This window comes from Pseudophryne corroboree, chromosome 9 (assembly GCF_028390025.1).
Source record: "Pseudophryne corroboree isolate aPseCor3 chromosome 9, aPseCor3.hap2, whole genome shotgun sequence".
Lineage (NCBI taxonomy): Eukaryota > Metazoa > Chordata > Amphibia > Anura > Myobatrachidae > Pseudophryne > Pseudophryne corroboree.
In genome coordinates, this window is record NC_086452.1 from 361141675 (window position 1) to 361166663 (window position 24989).

The 24989-nt window shown below is 45.9% G+C and overlaps 1 protein-coding gene across 2 annotated transcripts in view; it reads left to right on the forward strand.

Annotated features, from left to right (window-relative positions):
- GRAP2 (GRB2 related adaptor protein 2) overlaps window positions 1–24989 on the forward strand; it is a 412159-nt gene that overhangs the window by 323706 nt on the left and 63464 nt on the right. For both annotated transcript variants that reach the window (XM_063940721.1, XM_063940722.1), the window contains exon 4: window positions 7766–7885. In XM_063940721.1, the coding sequence (XP_063796791.1) occupies window positions 7766–7885 (120 nt within the window). The remainder of the gene's footprint in view (window positions 1–7765; window positions 7886–24989) is intronic.

The window sequence follows — 24989 nt, forward strand, 5'->3', positions numbered from 1 at the left end:
GTTCTAATCAATGGTATTATTTATTGGTCCAAATCACTGGAAGAAAATGACAAAATCACTAGAATTAAAAGCCAGTATCACAGGAATTATTCATTCTAATCAATGGTATTATTTATTGGTCCAAATCATTGGAAGAAATGACAAAATCACTAGAATTAAAAGCCAGTATCACAGGAATTATTCGTTCTAATCAATGGTATTATTGGTCCAAATCACTGGAAGAAAATGACAAAATCACTGGAATTAAATGGCAGTAATGTCGGGAATTATATCAAATGGCAGTACCACTGGACATATACGGAAGTGTCATACATGATGGCACTTTTAAAAAAAACTTTTTTTTTTATATGACAGGGACAAACCCAGTGTCCTAACAATTGGCAGGGCTGATTAAACAAACAGCCAGGGGGAAACTCCTGAATCCAGTTTCAAACCCTGGGTAATAAGACTTTCTGCTCTTTCTATGGCCTAGCCTTGTGCAGAAGTGGGCCCTCCCGAATTTTCTTGATCTGATAGCCCAAGGGGACTGCATCAGAGAAGCAGAGTTACGTCTTCTCACAGGTGGTGCTGCGGAAGGATTTGCATTCAGAGTGTCCCCAAGCAGTGTCTCACCTGCGAAGGGGAGGTACCTCTTGGATACGGCATCTGCGTTCCATTGGCAGATCCAGAGACCTCTGCGAGCCGCTACTACCATGAAGGATGCTCTAGAATTCATCAGCCCAATGTCCCTCATACCTTTCACCATGAATTTAGCCGAATCCTTTATGTGACCTAGAATCAAGATAACATCATCCCTATGGATTGTATCAAGGTCTTCTATTAAATTGTCTGACCATTTTAACATAGCCCTAGCTACCCAAGTGCATGCAATAGTGGTCCTAAGGGCAGCTCCAGTAGCCGTGTAAATGGATTTTAGAGTTGTCTCTATCTTGCGGTCAGTCGGCTCCTTTAACGAGGCCGAGCCTGGTACAGGTAATGTAATTACCCGTGATGGCCTGGACACAGAAATGTCCATTATGGGAGGAATCTCCCATCTCCTTCTATCCTCCTCAGGAAAGGGATATGTCTTAAGTAGTTTATTGGGGATGTGAAAAACCTCTTCTGGGCTTAACCAGGATCTTTCAAATAGGGTATTCAACTCTTCCGAAACCGGGAATGTCACTAATGATTTTGCAGTTAGCATACAAGAATTTTCCTCTATTTGTATAGGTATTTCTAACACATCCCTAATGGCATTGATAAATTGCTGAATTTTATATTCCAATCTATCATAGTGCCCCCCTCTAACTTCTGTGTCGATCCCTGTGTCGGCATCGATGTACGCGTTGGCCTGCAAGACCTGTGTATCAGGAGCTGGGGGGGGGTCCTAGATGAAATGGACTGATCCATATCTAGAGCACTCTTCGTAGCTTTTTTCCAGCAACTTAATAGAGTATGCCCTAATGAACTCTGAGGAATCTTATTTCCTAGGCTATCCAGCCATTCTGTCTCCATCCCAATGGGATGAAACCACTCAAGGCAATCCTGAGTTCCTGGTAAAGACTCCTCTGAGGAAGACACCTCCACAACCTCCAAAACATTTTGTTCTGACATGACACTGACCAGTGATACTGAGCACTGATGAGAATACTAGAACTGACATTGGGCAGCAAGAACAGCACTGGACTACTGTACTGTAGTATTATATACTGGTCACCACAATGCAGCACTGATACTGAGCACAGATATTGAGCACTGTTCAGGATACTAGAACTGACACGGAGCAGCAAGATACAGCAATGGACTACTGTATTGTACTACTATATACTGGTCACCACAATGCAGCACTGATACTAAGCACAGATATTGAGCACTGTTCAGGATACTAGAACTGACACAGAGCAGCAAGATACAGCACTGGACTACTGTACTGTACTACTAGATACTGGTCACCACAATGCAGCACTGATACTGAGCACAGATATTGAGCACTGTTCAGGATATTAGAACTGACACGGAGCAGCAAGAAACAGCAATGGACTACTGTACTGTACTACTATATACTGGTCACCACAATGCAGCACTGATACTGAGCACAGATATTGAGCACTGTTCAGGATACTAGAACTGAGACGGAGCAAGATACAGCAATGGATTACTGTACTGTACTACTATATACTGGTCGCCACAATGCAGCACTGATACTCAGCACAGATATTGAGCACTGTTCAGGATACTAGAACTGACACGGAGCAGCAACATATAGCAATGGACTACTGTACTGTACTACTATATACTGGTCACCACAATGCAGCATTGATACTGAGCACAGATAATGAGCACTGATGAGGATACTAGAACTGACACGGAGCAGCAAGATACAGCACTGGACTACTGTACTGTACTGTACTGTACTACTATATACTGGTCACCACAATGCAGCACAGATATTGAGCACTGTTCAGGATACTAGAACTGACACGGAGCAGCAAGATACAGCAATGGACTACTGTACTACTATATACTGGTCACCACAATGCAGCACTGATACTGAGCACAGATATTGCGCACTGTTCAGGATACTAGAACTGACAGGGAGCAGCAAGATACAGCACTGGACTACTGTACTGTACTACTATATACTGGTCACCACAATGCAGCACTGATACTGAGCACAGATATTGAGCACTGTTCAGGATACTAGAACTGACACGGAGCAGCAAGATACAGCACTGGACTACTGTACTACTATATACTGGTCACCACAATGCAGCACTGATACTGAGCACAGATATTGAGCACTGTTCAGGATACTAGAACTGACATAGAGCAGCAAGATACAGCAATTGACTACTGTACTGTACTACTATATACTGGTCACCACAATGCAGCACTGATACTGAGCACAGATATTGAGCACTATTCATGATACTAGGACTGACACGGAGCAGCAAGATACAGCACTGGACTACTGTACTGTACTACTATATACTGGTCACCACAATGTAGCACTGATACTGAGCACAGATATTGAGCACTGTTCAGGATACTAGAACTGACACGGAGCAGCAAGATACAGCAATGGACTACTGTACTATACTACTATATACTGGTCACCACAATGCAGCACTGATACTGAGCACAGATATTGAGCTGATATTTAGCTGATATTGGGCTATTCAGGCAGAGAACGTAGCCACGTCCTCTCCGCTCAATCTACAATGCACGAGTGAAAATGGCGGTGACGCGCGGCTCTTTATATGGAATCTGAATCTCGCAAGAATCCGACAGCTGAATGATGACATTTTGCCTCGTTCGGGTTTTGCGAGTAAGGCGGGAAGAACCGAGGCTGCCTCGGACCCGTGTAAACCACGTGATGTTCGGGGGAATTCGGATCTCGATGAACCGAACCCGCTCATCTCTAGTCTGCACACTAATGCCTGCGACTCTTAAGCTTTGTAGGAATAAAAGACGTTGCTGAGCTTTTTTTAATTATCAACTTAATTAGCAACAAGTGTGCAGACCATGTCAAACAAGATGAGACCAGAATGACCAGAAAACAGAATGATACAACCATTTCAACGGCTTGATCGCCGATAAACACCGGTGGTTTCTGAGATAACCTTCTTCTAAAATTCACAATTAGTTCCTTGGTCTTCCCACCATTTAAAAATAAATGATTTTCAGTACTCCAAGCAACTAATTGGTCAACTTCCGTCTTGTAAGCAGTTTCATAATTTTCATTAATTAACCCAACTACAGCAATGTCATCTGCAAATGTAATCACTTTTACGGATGTATCCACCGACACACAGTCGTGGGTAAACACTGAATATAAAAAAGTGCCGAGAACACAGCCCTGAGGAACACTTGTATTTGTCAACACCTCCCCGGACCTGGTATTAACCACTTTAACCACCCGGGGTCTGTTTGTCATAAATTGTAAAATCCAATTACAAGTAAAACCATCAAGGCCTAGCGCAAATAATTTATCCACTAGAGACACAGGGATCACTGTGTTAAAAGCCAAACTAAAATTGACAAATAAAATCCTAACATAAGCGTTCCTCATTTCTAATGGGACAAGGTAGAATGCAACAGAGCTTTTGATATATGCCCACGACACTCCCAGGGCACTCCCATTACCAAAAGTCAAGGTAGTTACTTGTGATCGCTTTGCTAGTACAAGCCGCGAAATGCTCTGTTTCACAGACAGGCAGATCCAACCGAATAGCGTCCAACCCAGAATAAGACCATCATGGACTAAAATGCATAAAAACGCTTCTGCACATGCACTTTATTCAAAATCCTGACGTTTTCGTCTGTGAAGATCGGTCTGTACTACTCAGAATTAGCCTTAATGACATTTGTTCAGAAAATACATACAAAATGTGTTTTATTTCAAACAACTGTATGCATAAATTAAAACTCTTTATATGTCTTTTGTCATAATAAATTAAACATATAGGAATATGAATCTACCGATTCTTCATTTAACCTTGTGATCATGAAAAGGTATCTTCAGACTTGACTACAACTCAACATTACAAAGAAACATAACAATATATTATTATTATTATTATTATTATTATTATTATTATTATCATTATTCTTTATTTATATTGCAAAATACATAAACAAATGGGCAAGACAAGAAAAAAATAAAGATGACTGGGTTTGATGAAGAAGTCGGTCTTGAGATCCTGTTTAAAGTTTTGTAGAGAGATGGAGAATTCCAGAGATAGGGAGCACCATGGCTAAAATCTTGGAGGCAGGAATGGAAGGAAGTATCCAGTTGGCAGGAGAGGCAGCTTGTATTTGTGGAGCAAAGAGGGTGTAAAGGGAGATAAGGTCATATATGTAAATGGGAGAAGAATGGGTGAGGGCTTTGTAAGCATGTGTGAGAATCTTGAATTGGATTCAGAAGGGGAAGGGGAGCCAGTGTAGGGCTTGTAAGAGAGGAGAGGTGGATGTAGGACATTTTGAGAGGAAGATGAGTTGGGCAGCAGCATTGAGGATAGATTGGAGTGGAGAGAGGTGTTTGTCAGGGGTACCATATAAAAGGAGATTAGAGCAGTTAAATCTGGAGATGACCAGTGAGTGGATAAGGGTCTTAATAGCTTCCTGGGTGAGAAAGGATCTGATCCTGGAAATATTTTTGAGATGGAAACAGCAGGACTGCAAGTCCTGGTTTGTCTGGTTTGAAGAAAAGGGAGGAATCAATGATAACTACAAGACAACATACTTGATGGCTAGAGGAGATAGTTGAGTGTGAGAAGTTTGAATTTAATTCTGAAAGGGAAGGGAAGGCAGTGAAGGGCTTGTAGGAGAGGGGAGGTGGACATAGTGTATTTGGTGAGGAAGATGAGCTGTGATGGAGCATTGAGGATTGATTAAAGTGGAGAGAGGCATTTGTCAGGGATGCCAGTTAGGAGGAGATTACAGTAATTACAGTAATCCAGTCTGGAAATGACCAGTGAGTGAATAATGGTTTTAGTAGCATCCTGGGTGTGGGAGGTAAGGTTGTGCAGGAGGGTGGGAAGATTGTCAGCTCAGTCTTAGACATGTAAAGTTTAAAAAAGTGTTGGGACATCCAATAAGAGATAGCAGAGAGACAGCTCGAGATATGAGTGAGGACAGGGTAGGAAAGGTAGATTTGAGGATCATCAGCATAGGGGTGATATTGGAAGTTGAAAGAGAGAATGAGCTCACCTAAAGAGAATGTATAGAGCGAGAAAAAAAGAGTACCAAGAACAGAACCTTAGGGGACAGCTACTATTAGTGGAAGTGGAGGGAGGGTGGAGTTATGAGAGGAGACAGAGAAGGATCGGTTAGAAAGGTAGAAGGGCAGCCAGGAGAGAGCAGTATCATGCAGACCAATGGAGTGAAGGATTTGCAGGAGGAGAAGGTGGTCCGCAGCAGGAGAGAGGTCAAGGGGAATAAGCAGAAAATAGTGGCCTTTAGATTTGTCAGCGTTGCAGACTTTCATGAGGGCAGTTTCAGTGGAGTGGAGAGGATGAAAGCCAGACTGATTTGGGTAAAGCAGGGAATGGAAGGAACCAAAGGCAGTAAGGCTGTAGACAATACACTCGAGGAGTTTGGACAGAAAATGGAGGTGAGAGATGGTTTGGTAGTTGGAGAGAGTGTTAGGATCAAGGGTAGGTTTTTTAAGAATAGGGGAGAAAAGGACATGCTTGAAGGCAGAGTATGGTGAGAGGGAGAGATTGAGGAGGGGGGCAAGATGAGAACAGACAGAAGGAGAGCGGTAGTGGAGGAGGCAGGAAGGGATAGGGTCTAGTGGGGAGGTGTGTAGGGGGAAGGACCGAATGAGGGCCATTACTTTATCTCCAGATACAGGGGGGGGGGGGTAAAAGTCAGAATTGGTGAGATGGATGGGGAGGGGTGGTTTAGGGAAAGGAGGGCGGAGGTTGTTGAGGGTCTGTTGGGATGTGATGTCCTTATGCAATTTTGGATGTGAAGTAGGTGGCGATGTCAAGGGCAGAGAGTGAGGAAGAGAGTCGAGGTGGGGGAAGGACAGAAGAGGACATGACAGTGGCAAAGAGACGCCGGGGGTTCGAAGATTGGGAGAAGAAGAGGTTCTTGAAGTATGACTTTCTAGAGACGGAAATGGCAGCATTGTAGGATGAGAACATAAATTGGAAATGGAGTAAGTCTGCTGTAGAGCGTGATTTCCTCCACTGTTGCTCAGCGGTATGTGAATATTTTTGCAGATATCTGGTGAGTTTGGAATACCAGGTTTGAGGTGTTGATCTGCGAGGGTGAATAGTGGTCGGTGAGTCAAGAGCAGAAGTAAGAGATTCTTTATACAAGGAAGTGGCTTGTTCTGGACAGGAGAAAGAGAAAATAGAAGAGAGAAGTGAGTCAAGCAGGAAGAATAAGGAAATGGTGTCAACGGCCTCAATGTTACGCTTAGTGATGTTAGTCTAGGGAGGTAGAGATGGAAGCAGAGAAGGATAAGTTAAAAGTGAGCAGGTGATGGTCAGAGAGGGGGAATGGGGAGTTGGAAAGGTCAGAAATATCACAACAGTGAATGAAAAGCAGATCAAGTGAGTTCCCGCTGGTATGGGTCATTAGGTTGACCACACTGTCAACAGTCTTTAGGTCGACCACTATTGGTCGACATGCACTAGGTCGACATGGTCACTAGGTCGACATGGTCATTAGGTCGACATGAGATTTTTTACCTTTTTTGGTGTAGTTTTCTTCATAAAGTGACGGTGAACCCCAATTAGTGCACCGTGTCCCCTCGCATGGCTCGATTTTCTCGCCATGCTTCGGGCAGGTTACTATTCCCAATCGTAGTCCACGTGGATCGTAAAGTATGAAAAAGTTAAAAAAATGAAAAATGTGAAAAACGCATGTCAACCTTTTTCCATGTCGACCAGTGCATTTCAACCAATAGTGGTCAACCTAATGACTGACGATCTAAGTGTGGTCGACCTAATGAACGTATCCCGGTCCTGCGCTACATGTGAGGATGAGGAGGTCCACTGGGAAAGACCAAGCAATGATGTGTGGTTAAGGAGTTTAGAGGCAGGGGATTCTGTGTGGATAACGATTGCGATGTTGGCATCACGTAAGATAAGATAATGAAGGGAATTTCTGAAGAGAAGAAGTGAGTGAGCCAGGAAGCAAAGTGATCGAGGAATGTACTGGGATATATAATCATTTTAGTTTAAATGTTACTTTTAATAGAAAATGTATTATTGAATGAAAACATGGCATAGCCATCAGTAATCTCTTGCATCTGCTTTTCCCATGACAGATGGTATTGTGAGAATATTACCCGCATGGAAGCTGAGAATGCACTGATGAGCAAGCAAATTGGATCTTTCATAATTCGTGCCAGTCAGACATCCAAAGGGGAATTCTCTATCTCAGTCAGGTATGCTAGCTGTGTATTGGTGCTACAGTTGGTCACACTTTTGGAAAATGGTGTCACAGGACATCTTATCATGCAGAGACACAAAGCTAAAGATAAGAGTACTTGAGTATTCTTTACAGAGCCTTCTTCCTGCTGCTTGAAATCTTCTGCATAGTATCCAAGAAATGTTTTAACAGCTGTTTAATGACTTGTTTGTCAGGTGCAGGAGAAATTACATAAACTTCTATGATGCCATTTTTTTGAAGGATATTTTTGCTGCTGGCCCTAAACTCTGCTTACAGCTTTTCAACAGCTGTCAAAGTAAAGAAAACTGTTTTTAGTGACACTAGCTAAGCAAAACCCATTCATTTCAGTATGAGAACATCTTTAGTATGAAATAGTTCTGGATGAAAAACACAGCAGAAAAAAAGTTTTCATGGGACACCATACTTACAGCATGTGATTTGGGGAAACTGAAATGTACCCTTTGTTTTTGGTGTCTTACCTTGTCAAGGAGCAAAGGAGGAACCAAGACAATTCAGTGTGAGGTTCAGGTGTACGATCACATACAGCTTAAGTCAGAGGCTCATAGAAACTGCATGATATTTCCATCAGTGTCGGACTGGGGCATGAAGGGCCTACCGGGGGGGATGCAGTGGTAGCGGCCCATGTTTAAGGGTGTGGCTAGGCTCCAGTGAGGGTGTGGCCAACAACCACAGAGGTTTGGCTAACCAATAGAAAGTCAATGGTTGTGGCCCCTTTATAAATATATATATACTATATAGTAAACACTGCTAGTGTATGCATGAAAATGTACCACATTAATAATAGCAATGCACTGTAGAAAATACACTAGTCCTGTGCAGTATAATGTAACATGTATAATTCAAGTGAATTAGGACAGAGTCTGGAACCTCATCCCTAGAGGAGGAGGTGAGCTCACAGGCAATGGGGCCCGCCGGGGGTTTCCCCTACTCCCCTGTGGGCCAGTCTGATTCTGTCCATGTTCATGTAGTTGAGCGATTATCAAGCATCGATGGTGCATGCGATGATATAAGGATGGTGGAGCATCTAGAACTAGTAACAGTGTGCAAGGGCGCAGAAAGTAGGTATCTCAGGGCTTACACATTCAGGCGCACACTAGTACACAAGGGTAGTCTGATACTAGCATTTGCATATTATCACACCCGTAACCCCAGGAACAGGCGTTAGAGCGGTGTAGCAGTGCCCACCTCTGAATCAGGCTTACAGTAACAAATGAGATATTTATTTGTATTGTCTGGTGTGCACAAGATCAACCAAGGCTTATTATGGCTTACTGCACATTTACACTTGTGGATAACCCACATTGTTTGAGTTCCAGTGATCTTGAAAATATTAAGACAGGTTACAATGACATAGAGCATGTACTCTGCCTGAAGATGGTACAAAGGAAGGTAAGAGATAATCATAAAAAGGCAAAGAGTGAAAGTTCTGTTTATAAATCATTAAATATAATGGAGATCAAAGTACAAATATGTTGAGCTTCTAGTTATCCTTGACTCTGATTGTGCAAGTACACATTCCTGTTTTCACCTTTGCAAAGTATGGCAGCCCTACAACTGCAGACTTTTAAATGGATGACTCTTGGTGTAGATGTTCTTAACCTCTTTCCAGCTCTTAACTAAACTCTGTGAGGTCAGTTCTCAGTTTTAGTTTTGAATTAATAATTGCTTTTCTGTTCAGTTAAAGTTAATTGGACAATATAAAACAGATATAAATGTTCTATTATTAGGAAAAAAATGCAAAATAGTAACAAAACATTGCTAATCTGTTGGAACAGAATATTGGATCTAAATAACAAACAACCCATGTTTAAATCCTACCATTAGGCAATATTAGAAACAATTGTCAGTCACACTTGGTATTCAAAATACAATTATTTTACATTATTGACAGAGATATAACACTATAAAAGCCCAACATGAACTGAACACTGGTTATGTTCGTAATACAATTGTATTATACTTTATACAAGCATAATACAATATGTTTGAAATATGCGTGTACATGCGGTGCTGTTGCAGAGTACATTTTGGATTTCTGTGACTTTTGTTCTTGATTCAATTCTCAAGTGAGCTTTAATTGTCCCAGCTGTTGTAGATATTAGCATTTGCTAGATTTTGAAGCTTGGCTGTTCCTATTTCTTTATCATCGACTTGCACTCCAACAGACATTAACTCCTTATAGACAGACATCATTTTGTCTGTTATGACTCATACTTACGCATTTATGTAACTTTGTGTTATACAATTTACATCTCAACCGTATTTTTCTCATGAGACCCTCATCCTCATATGCTTCTTGCAGTACAGTACACCATTTTCCCATGAATTATGGAGTATACATGTTGCTAGACAGTTAAGCCTATAGTGCCCATGGCTCTCTCTACATCATCTGGGCGTGGACTGCAGACTAGGTGGAGGGGGGCCTCCCAGACACATGCCTCCCCTGTCATTTTCAGGCAGTTTTTTTCTTTTATTGTAAAATTTCTGCCTCCCATCTGTTTGGGCTTCCTGCAATGTACGTGGGCTATAGTGACAGGAGAAGACAACACTGGGAGCTGGGATGTCTGTGCTGCACTAGATCTTGCAGCTCAGTGACCCGAGAGCTCCCCCGGTGACTTGGAGCTGCGGGGCCACCTCTCTTAACCTCTCTGGAGGGACGTGCTCCTCACCAAGATCTCTGATACCACTTCCGCCAGGAGGCTGCACATCAGAGGCATCGGACAGGCACCCAGCACTCAGCATCAGAATCAGAATCTGGCCTCTGGAAACAGCAGCCAGCCCCTGGCCACTGCCTGCACCTCCTGCTTCCACTGTGCATTGAGTACTGTGATAGGGATCCACGGGGCAGCAGCCTCATCATTCGCTGTCAGAACACCCTTCTTTTCTCTAACGTCCTAGTGGATGCTGGGAACTCCGTAAGGACCATGGGGAATAGCGGGCTCCGAAGGAGGCTGGGCACTCTAGAAAGATTTATGACTACCTGGTGTGCACTGGCTCCTCCCACTATGACCCTCCTCCAAGCCTCAGTTAGATTTCGTGCCCGGCCGAGGTTGGATGCACACTAGGGGCTCTCCTGAGCCCTTAGAAAGAAAGTATAGTTTTAGGTTTTTTATTTTCAGTGAGACCTGCTGGCAACAGGCTCACTGCAGCGAGGGACTAAGGGGAGAAGAAGCGAACTCGCCTGCTTGCAGCCGGATTGGGCTTCTTAGGCTACTGAACACCATTAGCTCCAGAGGGATCGACCGCAGGCCCAGTCCTTGGTGTTCGGTCGCGGAGCCGCGCCGCCGTCCCCCTTACAGAGCCAGAAGCAAGAAGAGGTCCGGAAAAACGGCGGCAGAAGACATCAGTCTTCACCAAGGTAGCGCACAGCACTGCAGCTGTGCGCCATTGCTCCTCATGCACACTTCACACTCCGGTCACTGAGGGTGCAGGGCGCTTGGGGGGGGGGGCGCCCTGAGCAGCAATAAAAACACCTTGGCTGGCAAAAATACCACAATATATAGCCCCAGAGGCTATATATGTGGTAAATACCCCTGCCAGAATCCAGAAAAAAGCGGGAGAATAGGCCGCGGAAAAGGGGCGGAGCTATCTCCCTCAGACACACTGGCGCCATTTCTCCTTCACAGATCCGCTGGAAGGAAGCTCTTTGGCTCTCCCCTGCAGTCTACACTACAGAACAGGGTAAAAACAGAGAGGGGGGGCACTAAATGTGGGCGCAATATATATATAATATAAAAAGCAGCTATAGGGGACATAACTCAGTTAGTCCCTGCAATATATAGTGCTCTGGTGTGTGCTGGCATACTCTCACTCTGTCCCCCCAAAGGGCTTTTGTGGGTCCTGTCCTCATTCGGAGCATTCCTTGTGTGTGTGCGGTGTGTCGGTACGGCTTTGTCGACATGTTTGATGAGGATAATGATGTGGAGGCGGAGCAGATGCCTTTAGAAGGGATGTCACCCCCTGCGGGGCAGACACCTGAGTGGATGGGCTTATGGAAAGTAATGAGTGCACGTATAGACTCCTTATATAAGAAAATCGACGACATGCCAAATGTGGGACAGCCGACTTCTCAGCTCGTGCCTGCCCAGGCGTCGCATGGGTCGTCAGGGGCTCTAAAACGCCCGCTACCTCAAGCAGACCCAGATGTCGACACTGATACTGACACCAGTGTCGACGACGATGAGTCAAACTTGATGCCCACTAAGGCCATTCACTGCATGATTGAGGCAATGAAAGAGGTGTTAAACATTTCTGATATAACTACAGGTACCACTAAAAAGGGTATTATGTTTGGAGAGAAAAAACTACCCGTAGTTTTACCCCATCAGATGAATTAAGTGAAGTGTGTGAAGAAGCGTGGGCTTTCCCTGATAAAAAATTGGTAATTCCTAAGAAGGTACTAATGGCGTTCCCTTTCCCGCCAGAGGATAGGTCACGTTGGGAAACACCCCCTAGAGTGGATAAAGCGCTCACACGTTTGTCTAAAAAGGTGGCACTACCGTCTCCGGATACGGCCGCCCTCAAGGAACCTGCTGATAGAAAGCAGGAGGCGATCCTGAAGTCTGTATATACACACACAGGCATTATACTTAGGCCAGCTATTGCGTCAGCTTGGATGTGCAGTGCTTCCGCTGCATGGTCAGATAAACTGTCAGAAAATATTGACACATTAGACAGAGACACGATCCTGTTAACCATAGACCATATAAAAGACTCAGTCTTATATATGAGAGATGCACAGAGGGAAATCTGCCGACTGGCATCTAAAGTAAGTGCATTGTCCATTTCTGCTAGGAGAGGCTTATGGACTCGCCAGTGGACAGGAGATGCAGATTCAAAAAAGCACATGGAAGTGTTACCATATAAGGGTGAGGAATTATTTGGGGATGGTCTCTCGGACCTAGTTTCCACAGCAACGTCTGGGAAGTCAGCATTTTTACCCCATGTCCCCTCACAGCCTAAGAAGGCGCCGTTTTATCAGGTTCAGTCCTTTCGGACCCAGAAAAACAGGCGTGGAAAAGGCGGGTCTTTTCTGTCCAGAGGCAGAGGTAGGGGAAAAAGGCTGCAACAAACAGCAGGTTCCCAGGAGCAAAAGTCCTCCCCCGCCTCTTCTTCCAAGTCCGCCGCATGACGGTGGGGCTCCACAGGCGGAGCCAGGTACGGTGGGGGGTCGCCTCAAAAATTTCAGCGATCAGTGGGTTCGCTCACAGGTGGATCCCTGGATTCTGCAAATAGTATCTCAGGGGTACAAGCTGGAATTCGAGGCGTCCCCACCCCACCGGTTCCTAAAATCTGCCTTGCCGATTGCTCCCTCAGACAGGGAGGCGGTGCTAGTGGCAATTCACAAGCTGTATTCCCAGCAGGTGATAATCAAGGTACCCCTACTTCAACAAGGCCGGGGTTATTATTCCACACTATTTGTGGTACCGAAACCGGACGGTTCGGTGAGACCCATTCTAAATTTGAAATCCTTGAACACGTACATAAAGAAATTCAAGTTCAAGATGGAATCGCTCAGGGCGGTTATTGCAAGCCTGGACGAGGGGGATTACATGGTATCCCTGGACATCAAGGATGCTTACTTGCATGTCCCCATTTACCATCCTCACCAGGAGTACCTCAGATTTGTGGTACAGGATTGCCATTACCAATTCCAGACGCTGCCGTTTGGACTGTCCACGGCACCGAGGGTATTTACCAAGGTTATGGCGGAAATGATGATACTCCTTCGAAGAAAGGGAGTTTTAATTATCCCGTACTTGGACGATCTCCTAATAAAAGCGAGGTCCAAGGAACAGTTGTTGGTGGGAGTAGCACTATCTCAGGAAGTGCTGCACCAGCACGGCTGGATTCTGAATATCCCAAAGTCACAGCTGGTTCCGACGACACGGCTACTGTTCCTGGGTATGATTCTGGATACAGTCCAGAGAAAAGTGTTTCTCCCGGAGGAGAAAGCCAGGGAGTTGTCATCTCTAGTCAGAGACCTCCTGAAACCAAAACAGGTATCAGTGCATCGCTGCACGCGGGTCCTGGGAAAGATGGTGGCTTCTTACGAAGCAATTCCCTTCGGCAGGTTCCATGCCAGAATCTTTCAGTGGGACCTGTTGGACCAGTGGTCCGGATCGCATCTTCAGATGCATCGCTTAATAACCCTGTCTCCAAGAACCAGGGTGTCTCTACTGTGGTGGCTGCAGAGTGCCCATCTTCTAGAGGGCCGCAGGTTCGGCATACAGGACTGGGTCCTGGTGACCACGGATGCCAGCCTTCGAGGCTGGGGGGCAGTCACACAGGGAAGAAACTTCCAAGGACTATGGTCGAGTCAGGAGACTTCCCTTCACATAAATATTCTGGAACTAAGGGCCATCTACAATGCCCTAAGTCAAGCAAAATCCCTGCTCCTACACCAGCCGGTGCTGATCCAGTCAGACAACATCACGGCAGTCGCCCATGTAAATCGACAGGGCGGCACAAGAAGCAGGATGGCGATGGCAGAAGCCACAAGAATTCTCCGATGGGCGGAGAATCATGTACTAGCACTGTCAGCAGTGTTCATTCCGGGAGTGGACAACTGGGAAGCAGACTTCCTCAGCAGACACGACCTCCACCCGGGAGAGTGGGGACTTCATCCAGAAGTCTTCCAGATGCTGGTAAACCGTTGGGAAAAACCACAGGTGGACATGATGGCGTCCCGCCTCAACAAAAAGTTAAAAAGATATTGCGCCAGGTCAAGGCACCCTCAGGCGATAGCTGTGGACGCTCTAGTGACACCGTGGGTGTACCAGTCGGTTTATGTGTTCCCTCCTCTGCCTCTCATACCAAAGGTATTGAGAATAATAAGAAAGCGAGGAGTAAACACAATTCTCGTGGCTCCGGATTGGCCAAGGCGAGCGTGGTACCCGGAACTTCAAGAGATGCTCTCAGAGGACCCGTGGCCTCTACCGCTCAGACAGGACCTGCTACAGCAGGGGTCCTGTCTGTTCCAAGACTTACCGCGGCTGCGTTTGACGGCATGGCGGTTGAACACCGGATCCTGAAGGAAAAGGGTATTCCGGAAGAAGTCATTCCTACGCTTATTAAGGCCAGGAAAGATGTTACGGCAACGCATTATCACCGTATATGGCGAAAATATGTTGCATGGTGCGAGGCCAATAAGGCCCCAACAGAGGAATTTCAACTAGGTCGATTTCTGCATTTCCTGCAAGCAGGAGTGGATATGGGCCTAAAACTAGGCTCCATTAAAGTACAGATCTCGGCTCTGTCGATTTTCTTTCAAAAAGAACTAGCTTCAGTACCTGAAGTTCAGACTTTTGTAAAAGGAGTGCTGCATATTCAGCCCCCGTTTGTGCCTCCAGTGGCACCTTGGGATCTCAACGTGATGTTGAGTTTCTTAAAATCACATTGGTTTGAGCCACTTAAAACCGTGGATCTGAAATATCTCACGTGGAAAGTGGTCATGTTATTAGCCTTGGCTTCAGCCAGGCGAGTGTCAGAATTGGCGGCTTTATCATGTAAAAGCCCTTATCTGATTTTCCATATGGATAGGGCAGAGTTGAGGACTCGTCCCCAATTTCTCCCTAAGGTGGTGTCAGCGTTTCACCTGAACCAGCCTATTGTGGTGCCGGCGGCTACTAGTGAATTGGAGGACTCCAAGTTGCTAGACGTTGTCAGGGCCCTGAAAATATATGTTTCCAGGACGGCTGGAGTCAGAAAATCTGACTCGCTGTTTATCCTGTATGCACCCAACAAGCTGGGTGCTCCTGCTTCTAAGCAGTCTATTGCTCGCTGGATTTGTAGTACAATTCAGCTTGCACATTCCGTGGCAGGCATACCACAGGCAAAATCTGTAAAGGCCCATTCCACAAGGAAGGTGGGCTCATCTTGGGCGGCTGCCCGAGGGGTCTCGGCTTTACAACTTTGCCGAGCAGCTACTTGGTCAGGGGCAAATACGTTTGCAAAATTCTACAAATTTGATACCCTGGCTGAGGAGGACCTGGAGTTCTCTCATTCGGTGCTACAGAGTCATCCGCACTCTCCCGCCCGTTTGGGAGCTTTGGTATAATCCCCATGGTCCTTACGGAGTTCCCAGCATCCACTAGGACGTTAGAGAAAATAAGAATTTACTCACCGGTAATTCTATTTCTCGTAGTCCGTAGTGGATGCTGGGCGCCCATCCCAAGTGCGGATTGTCTGCAATACTTGTAAATAGTTATTGTTACCTAAAGGGTTATTGTTGAGCCATCTGTTGAGAGGCTCAGTTGTTTTCATACTGTCAAACTGGATATAGTATCACGAGTTGTACGGTGTGATTGGTGTGGCTGGTAAGAGTCTTACCCGGGATTCTAAATCCTTCCTTATTATGTCTGCTCGTCCGGGCACGGTGTCCTAACTGAGGCTTGGAGGAGGGTCATAGTGGGAGGAGCCAGTGCACACCAGGTAGTCATAAATCTTTCTAGAGTGCCCAGCCTCCTTCGGAGCCCGCTATTCCCCATGGTCCTTACGGAGTTCCCAGCATCCACTACGGACTACGAGAAATAGAATTACCGGTGAGTAAATTCTTATTTTTTGTAATCTCTTTATTTAAAGAGGGAGTAGACAATGAGAACACAATTACATGCAATGAAACATTTGCAGTAAAGTCCAGTAAGTGAGATCAGTTACCTGTAAGAAACACGTGAATATCTAGCCTGAGAACAAGAAAGCAATACAGATAGTACGTAGAGACATATTACTGCAAATATGGACATAAGGTAACACGATTCAAAATATGCATTAGCAGACTACCAGTTTTTCATTTTTAAGGTACATCTGGACAAACAAGTCGTTATCATAATCCTAGTGTAATAAATGATGGTAAGAAGAATAACTATGAAAAGAAAGAAAAAGGAGGGCCGGAAAGGGAAAAAAGAGAAAAAAGAAAGAGAGATGGGGAAAGGAGTGGTTACATCAGGCAGCAATGTGGTTGTAAAAAAAAAAAAAATAATCCAGGCCAGGCAAAGCACGACTAAAGTGAGAGAACCATGGGGACCAAACTTCATGGAATTTGGCTAAAGAGCAGTAATATATTCCATAGAAGCAACGTACCAAACCTTATTTATTAAGGTTACAATAGCAGCAGGGTGCTTCCAATTCAGGGCAATTAACGTGTCCGCAGAGCTTATTGAAAGGGTTAGACACCGCCGATATTGGTAAGCATGGCAATGCGTAGAGAGGGTCCTTTGGGGGGTAGGGGAGTAATAAAATTTCCCCAATAATGACAAGAAGAAGAGTCCCAATACTCAGAAATTAGGGGGCATTCCCACCATATGTGAAAAAAGGTGCCTTTGGGGTATATTCAATTGAAGTCGGATCCATTCCGACATTCATTTGTGGGAATGGATCCAACCTGGGCTATTCAAAGCAATCTCAATTCGACTTTAAAAAAAGTTGAATTGAGATGCGGGTAGAGGGGGAGAGCAGCGCCGGAGGAGACGGTGGGGGCACAGGGGGAGTGCAGCGCCGGAGGAGACGGTGGGGGCACAGGGGGAGTGCAGCACCGGGTGAGACGGGGAGAGCCGGGAGCGCAGCGCTACAGCAGCTGGCAGCGTAGCCGGAGGATGTCACAGCCGCTGCTCACTGCATCGTCCACCCAGCTCCAGCAAGTAGGACCTCGCTTTAAGCGATATGTAAAGTTGCTTTCCAAAAATATTAGATCAGAGGGAGCAAGGTGAAATGCCATCGCTTCTGATTTAGTCTTGTTAATCCTGTACCCTGAATACTTGCTGTATATAGGCAGTTCAGTTTCCAAATTAGGAAGAGAAGTCATAGGAGAGGACAGGGTCAACAACACATCATCCACGAATAACGATAGTTTGTATTCTGATTTTGCCTAGAATGTCAGAGTTGCCTCGAATCTTAGCTGCCAAAGGTAATGCATACAGTAGTGGTGAGAGGGGGCAGCCTTCTCTAGTCCCATTAAACAGACCAAACGGCACGGAAGAAAGCCCATTGACAAAGACAGTAGCTGTAGGATTATGGTACAGAGCTTGTATTGCCGCGAGAAAATCACCACTTAAACCATAAGATTGTAAAGCTTGAAACATAAACGGCCAAGACAATCTGTCAAAGGCTTTCTCAGCATCATGCCTCTGTGCACTTTTTGTAGTTCAGTAAAAAGTGATCTAAAAAACCCAGACTGGCTTGTATTGGGGGCGTATAAATTAACTAGGGTGACCATCTGGTGACCTAGTTGACATACTATAATAAGATATCTACCGTCAGCATCACATTTATGTGAAATCATCTGAAAAGAGACTGAGGAGCGAACCGTAATGGCCACCCCATTTCTTTGAGAAGAGTGGTTAGAGTATTCCACAGTAGAATATCTACAAGATGCCAATGAAGGGTGGGAACCTTTTTTAAAATAAATATATATATATATATATATATATATATATATATATATACTTTTTTAAAATAAGTCTCCGGCAAAAATATAAGATCCCCATGATTAGCATTGATCGTCTTGTATAAGAGTGATCTCTTTTGGGGGATGTTAAGATCCTTTACATTAAGTGACAATACAGTAATGTGCATTGTAAATCAATGGATCACAATGGTGGAGCCCTTGGAAAAAAGAGAGAATTTGCACCAGTATAAAGGGACAAACCGTATCGGGCTTGAATATCTGGGAGCTCATATAAAAAAGTAAACGTACAATTAACAGCGAGTGTATCAACTGTAAGATACCTCACACTAGTCCCACCGAATGACGGGGAGTGGACAGAAGTGAACAGACTAATCCCTATCCACCTGGAAATATGATGGGAAACTTAAGAACTTTGTAAACTAGACATAGCACCCGCATAACATAAGTCAGGTGTAGTGCAACAACATAACCAACAGCAGCAGCTACTAAAATAAATTAACAGTAAAAAGGATATAATATATGGGGACAGGGTCTCCACCACGAGCACAAGTCTCCAACATAGAACAAATATGAAATATGAGTTTTTAGGACTGAATAGTTATAGTATCCCAATTTGTGTGAGAACAATAAGGAGACAAGTCAGAAGCAAGAAACCCAGGACCCATATCCTAAATATAGTGGTCACTGAAGTGAGCAACAATAACCAACAGTGTAACTGTATCAAAACAGGGCCACATGTAGAGTTCAAGTAGAAGAGCTATCCCGGTCTCGTGGACGTGGGTTTAGGCCATCACTTGTAAGCTTGAGAATGTGAAGAAGGGCCTTACCCTCTTCAGGGTCTCTCACAGACACTGGGCATCCATTGATTTCTACAATAAAGTGAAAAGGGAAACCCAATTTATAGATTTATCCATTGTTCCATAACGTTTTGGTAACATCTTTGAGTTCTCGACATTTGAACATGGTAGAGGGAGCCAAACCCTGAAAAATCTGAAGATGGACATCTTCAAATAGAACATAAGAGGAGCCTCTGCTGCTGTTAACAATTAAATTCTTAGTCTTGAAGGACAAAAAATTTAAATCAACGTCCCTAGGTGGATCACCATCCTTGGGTTTAGGACGCAGAGCCCTATGAGCCCTCTCTATAAGTAGGAAGTGATCTGAGAGAGTAGGAACCAGCATTAGGAAAAGGTATTTGAGATAAGGCTCCAAAGTCAGAGAGGTGACAGATTCTGGAATGTTGTCCTGAGGTTGTTCCTCCTTTCTCTATTTCCTAAATCCTTATTCTTATCACAAGGGATGTGAGTTCCCTATATAGAAAGTCCACATCCTGAGAGACTTCACATAAACCTTTAGTGTTAGAATCCAGCTTAGACTCCACTGCTATGATACGACCGGTTAATTAAGCAATTTCAATTTTAAGGTCAGCAGAGAGGTGCTGAAAATTTGCGTTAAGGGATTTACTCAGGTCAGTGATCACAGCTTGAATGTCATTTTTAGTAGCATAAACAGGAGCAGGAGAAGAATCTGTAATTGGCACACTCTCAGGTGAGGCTGTAGGTGATTCAGAAGAATGGCAAGGATCAGTGCGAGATAGGTGCTGCATGATCCCCTGTTGGTTGCCTCGTTTTACCTTAGGAGCCATCTTACTCATGTTGTACAATGAAGATATAAACACAGCTTGGGTGGGATGAGAGCAATTCTGGGTGGACAAGAGGAGTGCGGGAGCTGGCACATAGCTTTCTAGGTAAACTTAGTGAGGAAACAGACAAATAGCACAGGAGCCCGAGCACACCTATATCAAATAACCCTAGAGGGGAGAGCAGTGTCCAAGATACTGGGCCAATGCAAGCCCCTTATGTCGATAGAGAAGGCCATACAGCATTAGAATCAGAGTTTCACATTTGCACACGTCAGATCACAGATCTATAGAAACAGTGAGCAAAACCAGTTAAGTGCAGCAATGTCGGTGATCGCGAATTCAGCAAACGGCCCCTCTATGCAGGCAGGTAGAGATGTAAAGCAATGAGCATGGCTACATGAGGACAGGTGTAAATGCAGCACCACCACAGTTGTTCCCAAAAACACAAACGCTACAAAAATACACAAGGAAACAAAACCGTCCACAAACAATACAAAGGCTTCTAAACTGTAGTCAGATATGTGTCAGCCACCCCACCAGTGTCTGCACTGCTGATGGATCCAATGCAGAGCAGGTGGGTAATTGAGCAGTGCAGGGGTGCTGTCGATTGCAGGGGTCAGGGCTATAGGAAAAGGGGGCAGCGGGCAGTGCTGCAGCCACACTGTCACACACTGGGCAGCAGGAGTTAAAGAGCACAGTCTGTGGGAGGGCATCTCAAACTGCCAGGCTATAGTAGGTCCGAAATCTCAGGTCAAAGAGCCCGGTGGCTGTTTCCATCTGCAACGGGATGCAGGGTCTGCTGCTCACTTACTATGGAGAGAGCAAGTTGGCCGCCACCACTCAGCTATGAGGCCCCACCGGCAACTGCAGCGTCTCCTCTCCGACAGACTGTGAAGAGACCCACGCAGTCATACCACAGCCTCCAGAGGTGTCCACCGGCTCACAGGCGATGCTCCGCACTATCCCGCTCCCGCCCGACGGTCACTCCTAAGCTGTGGGGAGGCTGATCGGCTCCAAACTGCAGGTCCCGGCTCCAGGCAAGCTAGCAGGCCACAACCCTCTGCGGTGACCACTAACAGGTGACTGGTGAAAGGTGGGTGCTCCGGTCAGTATGGGGCAGTAATGGGCACAGTTGTAAAGGCTGTGAGGGCATAAACAAAAACTTTATAGAGCAAAGCAGTGAGGAGCTCAAACTATATACGTCCTCACTAGGCTGCTGCCAGGCCACGCCCCCCGGAACACCTTTCTTGACAGTGCCTCCATGTCTCCCACTATCTCCCTGTCACTCTATGCCTCCACTTGTCATCCCTGCCTCTCTCTGTTACCCACTGCCTCCATGTCATCCACTGCCTCCCCAGTCACCCACTATCTCCCTGTCACCTTCTGCCTCCTCCTGTCACCAACTGCCTCTACCATCACCCAATCACCCACTGCATCTCACTGTCACCCTCTGCCTTTCTCTGTCACCTCTGCCTCTCTATGTCACCCACTGCCTTTCCTATCACTCGCTGCTTCTAACCCTGACCGACTGCCTCTCCATCTCCCACTATCTCTCCCTGTTATCTCTCCTGTCACCCACTACCTCTTCCAGTTGTCCTTTATGTCACCTACTGCCTCCCCCTGGCATCACCCACTTCCTCCCCCTGTGACCCATTCCCTGGTATCACCCACTGCCTCTCACTGTCACCCTCTGTCTCTCCATCTCCCACTAACTTTCCCCATCAATCACTGCCTCTCCTCTGTGTTACTATCTCCCCATAACCCTCTCTATCCTGTCACCCTCTGCCTCTCCAAGGCATCCCTCTCTCCTAATCTCCCACTTCTTACTCTTGTCACCCACTGTCTCTCTCTATAACCATCTCCAAATCACCTTCTTCCTGTCACCCACTGCCTCTCCATCTCCTAATGTCTCTCCCCAACACCTCTCTCTCCTCTACATCACTGCCTCTCACTGTCACCCTCTGCTTCCCCCTGTCACCCCATGCCTCTCCAATTCCCACTGTCTCTCCCCTTCGCCCACTGCCACACCCTCTGCCTTTCCCTGCATCACTATCTCCCCATCGCCCTCTCTCTCTCCTGTCACCCACTCCCTCTCCAAGGCATCACCCTCTCACGGACATACAGACACGGCATTCAGTTTGAGGTGACACCCCTTTTATGGGGCCATGCCCATGTTGCAAGGCCATGCCTACTATCCCAGGAGCGCAGGTTCCTTTGGCATGCACAAATAACACCCCATTCCCCTGTCACGGTACACCCCCGTGTTGTTTTGTTCTGGATCCACCTCTGACTGTCACCAGTATCTACTGTTACTTTCCACAGTCTTTCCAGCTTCAGTTGCATTTCCATAGCAAAGGAGGAGACTTACCTAGCAACAAATGACCATTGGGCACAACATTTGCATTACACTTTTCTAGTCCTAAGCACCATGTCTAGTAACATGACCTGGCCATGAGACATGTATAATACAAATACTGTGTAGAGATTACATTTACTTAACATGACATGACTTATGGACATGATCATAAAGGAACTATATTACTATACATAGCGATATACATAGGACACTGCACTTGTTACTTTACCTGACCACTGCACATCATCATTATTCATGCAATACCCTCTTGTATGGATGTGACTGAGTGATGCCACATGATTGAGTTGGGGTGGAGAAAGCCACTATTGCAGCATGTCAGTATTGTAATGGAAGGACCATTTGATTTCCAAATCAAACATAAAATGCTGTCAGTGAAAGCTTCCTTAAAGTCCCCTTGGATACAATGCTCTTCCAACAGGTAGTGGGATGAGATGTTGTGCCATCTACAGAGTGTCAGGTGTGAGGCAGCATGTGGTCTGAGAGTGAGAAGCTTGGATATAACATGTACAAGAGATGAACTTCATTGTTATAGAGAAAGTCTGTGGGGTTTATTTACAGTACTAAAAAGACTTGGACGGAGATAAAGTACCAGCCAACCAGCTCCTAACTGTCATTTGCCAAAAACAGCCTGTAACATGGTAGTTAGGAACTGATTGGCTTTTACTTTATCTCCACACTTTATATTCATCCAGGGGTGATAAGGATGGATGGCCACTCGGTAAGGATTAATGACAGGTTCATGTCAGCAGTACTTATTCAGCCCGGTTTTGCCTTACAGAACATTTCCACTGGCTCCTAATCCAGTGATGGCCCAGAGGTACTGTAAGGGTAATAACAGTCCACTTCTGAGCATGCGCAGGGAATGTCACACTCAGTGGCACTGAGAGAGGTGGGGAGAAGGTACAAATTACCTGGGCCCAGGTCTGATGAAGGGGCCCAGTGAGGGCCCAGGTCCCCCCCCCCCTTCTCTTACCTGGAAGCAGTAGCGGCAGATTTTCTCTTCAGCCCAGCACACGCTGCTGTATACTGGGCTGCAGTGTGGCCAGAGAAGTGCTTAAAATACAATTTTTTTTCTGTATTTAATTCTAAGGGTGCATGGCCATGCCTCCTGTGATTAGGCCATGCCCCCTGAAAAAGACCTGGGCCCAGCTAGGCTCTCTATTGCCCTGGCTGGGAGGCATGCTATGCTCCTATAAGAGGGTGCTTCTCATGTGTTAGACACACCCCAAAAGAGGTGTGGCCATGCCCCCAGCATGCTGTGGTCACAGCCCCTCCAGGGGGGCTTGGGGGCCCAGGAAGTTGTTGTACCGGGGCCCAGAATTTCTCTTGGCAACCCTGGTGACACTGCGCATGCACCAGCACTATTATCCACATGTAAGTTCAGAAAACCAGAGCATGAGGGTGAACTGACATTGTTGGGCCCTCCAGAATATTTTGCCATTAGCCTGGTAATGCCTTGTTCTATTCCTGCCCTTGTTATTACATTGCTGTCATTATCAGATTAGTTTTTTTTTTTACAATGGTATTGTATTGTCTGGTGAATTCTCAGGACATTTTAAACAAAAATCCATGTGAACATATATTCTCACAGTTTGGGCTCCATTATAACATTAGCATTGCGTATAGATGTATTAGACAGATTGCATTTGCCTTTGTCTGCACAGGGGTTAATCCCTTGCCTGCTCCATTCTGTCAGCAGGCAGCTTCGCTACTCATTATAGAGAGATCTCCTTGTGATGTGATCCTCGCATCCTGGAACGCGTGGGCAACTGTCAGACATAAGCCCCAAGAACAAGTCTGAAACACAGAGGAATTGTGTGGGGGAAGGAAAATAGATCAGTACAGTGAGGTATGCAACCTGTAGCTTGGCAGACGCTGTTGAACTACAAGTTTCAGCATAACGGAGACTACCAAGACCTTTAATTCAACAACAGGAACAACAGGTGGAACAAGCCAATATACACTGACTACTTGCAGAATAAATGATGATCTGTCCCCAATGATGACAGCAGTTGATCACTGTCGGTCACTTGGGGCCAACAGACACATACTATACAGAATTCAGATGTATTAAGAGCCTGATTCAGGTTAGAATGCAAATTCTGCTAAGTGGCAGAACTTGCAATCCATGTGATCACATACTGGGGCAGTGCCGTTTCTAGCGGCGGGCGAGCCGTGCAACCGCACGGGGCGCCCGCCGCGGCACTTTGTGACTCCTTATCTCCTCTCCCCAAGCGCTCCTGCTCGGGGGGCGGAGTTTCGCGGAATGATGCGTTTGCGTCGTGATGTCACGACGCAAACGCGTCATTCCACGAAACTCCGCCCCCCGAGCAGGAGCGCTCGGGGAGAGGAGATAAGGAGATACGCATGGAAGGAGGAGGCGGCCGGCGCGAGGGACGTGAGGCGGCGGGACCGAAGAGCGGGAAGATGTAAGTATCCTCTCTCTCTTTCTCCCTCTTCCTTCCCCCCCACTTGAAACCTGCCTGCCGCACTGTGTAAAATGGGGACACCTGCCTATGGGGATACCTGCCTGCCGCACTGTATAAAATGGGGACACCTGCCTATGGGGATGCCTGCCGCACTGTATAAAATGGGGACACCTGCCTATGGGGTTGCCTGCTGCACTGTATAAAATGGGGACACCTGCCTATGGG